At 37.6% G+C, this 7,164-nt stretch overlaps 1 protein-coding gene across 2 annotated transcripts; it reads left to right on the top strand.

Moving 5' to 3' along the window:
- The first annotated feature begins 245 nt into the window (after positions 1–245).
- Positions 246–5,013, top strand: LOC106935852 (dysbindin-A-like). Of its 2 annotated transcripts, none has more exons than XM_015016550.1 (5): positions 246–431; positions 1,276–1,329; positions 3,317–3,379; positions 3,582–3,642; positions 4,816–5,013. In XM_015016550.1, the coding sequence occupies exons 1-5, from the start codon at positions 376–378 to the stop codon at positions 5,002–5,004; spliced, it is 423 nt and encodes a 140-aa protein (XP_014872036.1). In that variant the 5' UTR covers positions 246–375; the 3' UTR covers positions 5,005–5,013. The 2 variants fall into 2 exon arrangements, with proteins under 2 accessions (XP_014872036.1, XP_014872037.1); XM_015016551.1 differs by having other exon boundaries at positions 252–431; positions 3,329–3,379.
- Positions 5,014–7,164: the final 2,151 nt, after the last annotated feature.

Genomic DNA, 7,164 nt, shown 5'->3' with positions numbered 1-7,164 from the left:
TTTTTACTGCTAAAAACAAGTTTTAAAAATGGAATATGATTAATTTTGTATTTGATAGGGCCCCACATTTGTTCTATTTCTATAAACAAAAACAAAAAAAAAATGTGGGGGCCTCTTGTTATGTAATCTTTATTTTTGTTTCATTTTGTTCATTTAACTAATTGCACTTTTTACCTATAAATACATGAACGACAGTGATTCCAGAGAAGTACACAAGGCAGCAGCAGAGCTTGTTTTAGCATTGTTCCACTAGATGGCAGAAGCGTCCCTCCCTGGTTTGTAGGTTACAGAGAGGAGCTAAACGGAGAAGAAGAAGGTTCACAGCTTGGTGGAGCTTCCGCACAGGAACAAATCTGACCCTAAAATTCGGTAGAAATGTTTGAAAATTTTAGAGAAAGACTTCACATGGTCCAACAGGACTTCTCAACCAGGTTTGTCGCTCTTTTTTTTTTGTCATGGACCACAACATGATGTTTTGGATATCCTAGATAATGTAGAAACAGCTGCAGTTATACTATAGTAGTTTAAGTAGCAGATGTGCTATTATCATGTGCTTGTGGTGCACTGTCAGCATTAAACTGATAGTTGGATTTCTTTTTGGTGACCTAATCTGCTAGACACCCGTGTTTTGATCGCAGTCTGTAGTTATTGGTCTCAGCTGACGGTCATGTGACGCGTATGAACATAAAATGACGTCACCACCAACCCTGTATGAGTATAGTATGGAGTCTAGCGGCTGAAACCCTGGTGCATTATGGTACATTTTTACTTTAATTCCGTCTCTCCAAAGAACCTTGCTACCGAAGTCCCGGGGTTTATTCCCATGCGATTTAACAAAGCTGAGTCTTAATTTGTCATCCTATTTTTAGAGATTAGGGAGTTTCTTTTATATCTCGTTTTTACAAACATTTTAGATTGTAACTGAAGGCTGGAGTTGTGTGGCATCAGGACATTTTGCATTTAGAAAGTTTACAGGGGACCGTTTGTTGCTGAAAACTGTTGTCAGTTGTTTTCTTTTACCTGCTCAGCAGTACATTAAATATGTAATATTTTAGTGAAACAAAGTAGAAAGCACAGATTAACATTGGTTTGTAAGAGGGTATTTCAGAGTGTAACTTTTAGGCTCGATTGTTTTTTTTGTTGTTGTTGACCGGTCTAGAAAATGTTTTTAATCTTTTCTCAGCATCAAAAACCCTCCCTGAATTTACCCAAGTTCTACTTTTGCAGAATACTACATGACGCTGTACTGCTGTTCTGCATCTCACTCTGTTTCAGTTTCAAGACCCTGGGAGACATGTCAAAAGAGACCAAAATCAAGAGGAAATCCAGGTGACATGTAATCTGTGGATTTGTGTTTGTGTGTATGCCACAAACACACTGCATTATATATGCATAATATTACTGGTCCAGTTTTGTGATCTTCACAAATTGTCCCCTCAACTTGTATTAATGAAAATATTTAATAATAAAATCTTTTTTGCAGTTGCACAATCTCACACAGAATAAAACAGAACAATCCTCTCGTTAGTTTCAGTTCATCTGTTGGGAAAAATAATTGCATATTAAGAAGTTATATTACTTTACTGATGGGGGTCAGAGGGCCCGGTGGGGCCGGTTCATGGCAGCCTCGCTTCTGTCAGACTGCACTAGGGCAGTAGGTAGCCACCATCATTATGGGAGTGTGTGTGTGAAGCACGTTGGGGTCGTCTGGACTTGATAAAGCACTATACAAGTATAAAGCCATTTTTCTTAAAGTGGACATATCATGCTTTATTTTAACATGTAAATCATTCACTTATGGTCTGTAAAATAGAACTGCAATGCTTTGGTCCGAATTCCTTGATGCTGTTGCCCCTGTTCTGAAGTGTTTTGGAGCAACTTGTTTTGTTGCATTTTTCTTTTTCATGTGAATGAGACATTTCATGCCCCGACCCCTCCAGGTCTCATTCCTCTACATCCTGCTCAGCCATATTTGTAGGTTGATGGCAGTGATATGATTATCTACTGGCAGAGAAACTATTTATTCTAAAGCTTATTGAAGATGTTAAGAACAGAAGACTAACCCATCCAACCTTACATGTTGGAACCGGAGTCTGACTCAGAACAGGAGAATGAAGAACCACACATTCAAATAAAAGCATCTCAATGGTTTCACTCTCTCCATCCATACTAACTACCTGCATTATGGAGTGTAGTTTAGCTAAACTGCAATCAAATATCATTTGATAGTTATACTGATATCAAATATCTTTTAAAATATTAATGCTACTACAAAATAAATGAAGTAAACATAGCTTCACATAATCAAGGACTTCACTAATGCAAGCGTCAAGAACGTTACTGAATGGATTTGGGTTCTGTGTTCCCCAAGACAAAAACAGTAAAAACAAAACCAAATAATTATATCCAGAACATGCAGTACAGTATCAAACCAATGGCTAGGATGTAATTATCAACACACAAAATGAATGTCTAAAATAATCTTTGTTGTCATTTTACCGATATTTAGAGCTTTGCCGTTTCCCTCATTTCCATAGAGGAGGAACTGACCCGGAGTCAGACGAAGACGGAAAATCACTCTTGATACTGGCAGAGGTTGCTGAAGCACTCATCCTTAAATGCTCCAAAAACTGACTTTCCCCACAGACGTGGAGACATTCTTGAGAAAAATATAACTTAAGCCGACATTTCAAACAGGAACTTGTTGGACGATGTATGGAATCTTGAGTATTAATACAGGCTAAAACTGAACATTTTGACTTGACTACTTGTAACTTCAGCATGACTGACCTTGGACTACAAAATTGCCATGAAGAAAAAAGTTGGCACAAAACTGATTAGTCATGACCTTGTTTAGCAGTTCCACAGCAAATACAATGACATCATAGACAAGAAAAACATTACAGCAAATATAGCAAAATTAACAGACTGAAAAATGTAACCCAAAGAAAATATAAAGATATCTATGCAGCACTGGGAGAGAATAAATTTAAATTTTTTGCACTCAGACATTCAAAGTACACAAAAATGCATTTTAGGGCTAAAAAGTAGATCTTGTGTCACAATTGTTGGTTAAAACTAAATATTCCCTAGAATACATAAATGTAACTGGAGAATTTGTCACTTACCTCTGAATTTGTGTACTTACACACAAATTTTAAGTAGTGATTCATAACTACAAACTTCCATGAGGTATGACTATGATTTGCAACACCATTTCTACCAGCCTACCTTGTGTGTTGAAGTGTGTGTTGGATGCAGCACCTAGTAGCTCCCTAGTGAGAAGTCACTAAACTTCTCACTAAAACATTGTCAGTCTTTCTTTCAGGTTGGAAGAAGGTTTTCCATTTTTAGGTGCTGGACTTGACATTTTGAACAGGTCAGTAGAGATTCTATGCTTCTGTAATTCCCTGGTTGTCCCTCTCTGACATGCACAATGTGTTCACTGGGCTGTTTATTTTGCACTGATCTGATTGTCTGGGTGAAAGCGTTCTGACCCATTGGGACCTTGATTTGGTTGGTCTCTGTAAAGCAGACCCAGAATGTTTGGATGGAAAGAAACGGTTCTTATCTTTCTTTAGGTTTGAGAAGAGTTGGTTTCTGCTCCATAAAAGAACCAAAGCCTGTACCCAGATAGCAGAGGTACGGACTGTTTTTTGTTTTGTTTTTTTCAGGGGTGTCCTTGCTTGTCCTTGACGGCTGATTAACAGGTGTTTGCTGAACTGCCATTAGCTGAATCAGGAGTATTAAAGCAGGGAACCTTCTATATCAGTGTTTCTCAACCCTGTCCTGCATGTTTTAGGTGTTTCCCTTCTGCCACACCTGAATTGTATCTCTGGGTGATTAACAGGCTTCTGCAGGACTTGATGGTCATGCAATCATTTGAATCAGCTGTTCTGGAACAGAGACACATCTAAAACATGCAGAGCAGGGGGGCGGTGAGGACCAGGGTGGAGAAACACCGATTTAATCAATAGTCTTTCAAATTCAGAGTTTTAGTTTCAAAAGTCTGTAGGAAGTGTGACACTTTAATTAAATCTTTCTCTGATATTACCCCTGACACAAACCTCAGACATCTGTTTGATGAGAATAGAAGTCATCAAACGGATGTTATGAATGGTGATGAGCATTTCTCTGTTGCCTGAGCTGTAGTTGTGGTAAAATCTGATGTTTGGACTGGCCATGCTAATAATGCCATCCAGGACGGCAGGCACAGCACTCTCTGTGATATCCCACACCTATGGAGAACTTTGTAGAATTATGTTGTTCCTCAAACTGGTTGTAGAGAGTTAACCATTTGTTTTAACCCATTCAAACACCCGTCTGCTAATTTGCCTTGTAGGAGCTGATTGCCAGGAGCCCCAGAGTGTTTAACACCTGTAATTGGACAGGGATGGATTGGTTAAGGTGGCTCTGACCCAGTTTAACACATAGATCCAAGAGCAACGCTATAGAGAGTCAAAATCGGCTGATAAGCCAGTCATCATGGGCCAGAAGATTTTGTTGTTTTCTGAAACTGGTTCCCCCCCAATCCTCCCATTGACAACATCTTTCATCAACCCCAATGCATTCATCACGCAGCATTTCACACGGGCATCACAACAGTATTTAGATGTTTACAGAAATTACATTGAGTGCTTCACATCTTGATATAATTTATTTGTTAGTCTGTTGTAAAAAAAATGAATAAATAAAACTGGTACGTCTAACTTTTACCTTTTCGCAGAAAGTGGCGTTTGCATATTTCAGGCCCTGTTTTGCATTTATGATTAGAAATGAAACCTCTGATCTTTAATCCTTCTTTATTTTTTTTAGTCTGTGGATGGAGACATAGTGATGCTGTCGGCACACTGGGAGAGGAGAAAAGCTGCTCTGACACACCTACAGGAACAACTGCAAAGCCTACCAGATTTCATCACCGAACTTGATGCCATTACTGCTAACATAGGTGTGTATGTGTTCCAGAATTGCTCTATTAATCATTCACTCTTGTATCCATTATAATGGANAGGAAATTGTATTTTTCTATGACGGTATGTTGGCTGTTCATTCTGGCTGCTATTTGAAGTTTTGGTTTTCCGTACCCAGAAATGTTGAAGATTTTATCAAAAGATCTCAGTTTATACAATCATTGGAAATGCTGAATTGGTCAAAGAGCAATTTGACCGAATATTTACTTGATCGATCGATCGATCGCGATCGCGATCTCGATCTCTCTCTCTCTCTTTCTCTCTCTCTCTCTCTCATAGAATCAAGTCAAGACTACGTTGTCAAAGGAAATCACATAGTTTGATGTTTAGAAACAGTAACCCTGTCCACATTAACTGCAAAAATCAGACAGCGACAGTAGTTTCAAACATCAAATCCAATGTCATTTTGTGTTTGTTTTAAAATATGAGTGAAATCCTGTTTTTCCTCTCTCATACACACAGTATGACAACCCATCAGCATCTACCTTAAATAATTAATGGCTGCTCATGGCAACTGTTTGTCAGCAGGAAAAAACCAAACAAAAAAAATGTATCTTTGAAAACCCAAATCTCTGATCGGTTCATGCATAACCTTTAGATTTTAAGATATATATGTACCCACTTTTATTTATTCATTTTACTAGAGCAGTGCTGATTTACCTTATTTGCTTGATATCAGTTCTTGTCTGGGCTGTAATTTTTTTTTTTCAACCACTGGTTTATTATACATTACATGCATATAAAACTAGTTTATTCCAGACACAGCGAATAAAACTCTGTTCATATACAAATTAATACAGTTCTGTATCCTATGTTTTGCTGTATTTCAGCGAAAACGAAAGGTTTTGATTTGTCTCACTGGCAGAAACCACGATGTTCTAAAAAGAGAGTTGAAAGAGGAGCACTGCTGTAATAGATCCAGCTAAAGGAGAAAAAATGTGTTAATTTATGCTTCATCACAGAGCAAAAATGCTGCAACACTTAAACCCAAAAATAGTAAAACCAAATCGGTTTTTTTGGCCTTTTTTTAGCCTCCCGCAATCACTCCAACTAAATGAATGTGGCGCAACCATAAGGCTCGACAAAACACAGTGACTGTCCTTGTGACTGACTAATGAGTTGTAGACGGTCACATGTTTTGAACTAAACATTTAATCAAAGATTTTGTGTCAAGGATTGTTTTTTTTGTAACATCTACAGCAGTGTACGCAAAGCATATTCAAGCTAACACACAAAGGGATGCAGAAGTTGTTTAAATAGACTGGAGGAGGTGTAGTGGCAGCAGCCATAACGACACACACGTGGCCTCTTCGTATCTAAATTGAGAGGAAATAATTCTGAGAAGTCTTTGAAAGAAACGTAAAAGTATTGAATGGGTGTTCATCACTTCAACGTTTGAGTGTTTTGAGAATGTAGTGTGTGGTATTGGGTGCAAATAATAGAAAAGCTGAAATTGTGATTTTTGTTACTTGTTTTTTTTTTCTTTACAGTTAAAATAAACCAAGTCATTTAGACATAGGATTCATTGTTGCTAGATGTTTTTGGGGAAATAGATGAGCAATAAAGTATTTGCTGACAAATGAAGAACTAAGGAGAAAGCCTAACCAGCCACATTACATACTTGCAGTGTAAAAGTCACCTGCTAAGAAAGTGGCACATGGTTGGATTCCTGGTTTTATTCAATGATTAAATGTCCTCAACAGGGCAGAGGAGAAACTAGAGACAGATTAACCAAATAAAAAAAAAAAAAACATTGTTCCTACTTTTCCCTGTTTGAAAAACCAGACACTACTCGAGCATTTTTTGACATCTGTCACATCTAAGGTAACAAAACGCTATTACTTTACCGTCCAGATCAAATCTTGCATAGTAGCACATTTCAGCTGATTGTTCTGAAAAACAATATTTAGATACCTTAGTCTGAATACTTTAGTTTATCACCAGTGATATCATGGCCTAACATGAACTTGGCTAAACCTAAATACTTCAGACAGCATATTTGTACCGAAAAAAATCAGTTCAGCAAAAACTAAAAACTAAGACAATTTAAAAGAAACAATGTGAGAATACCCCACAACATTAATGTACACTAGAAATAAAAACATAAAAGGCCTGAATTAAGGCCTTTTTCCGTTTTACAGCTCAGATTATTGATAAATCTTGTTTTTGTATTGGCATGAATGTGTTACCCATT

The sequence above is a fragment of the Poecilia latipinna genome, unplaced genomic scaffold, assembly GCF_001443285.1.
Source record: "Poecilia latipinna isolate Pla-1442-1.1 unplaced genomic scaffold, P_latipinna-1.0 Scaffold2035, whole genome shotgun sequence".
NCBI lineage: Eukaryota > Metazoa > Chordata > Actinopteri > Cyprinodontiformes > Poeciliidae > Poecilia > Poecilia latipinna.
Note: the sequence above shows the minus strand (reverse complement) of the source record. Positions and strands in the feature narration are given on the sequence as shown.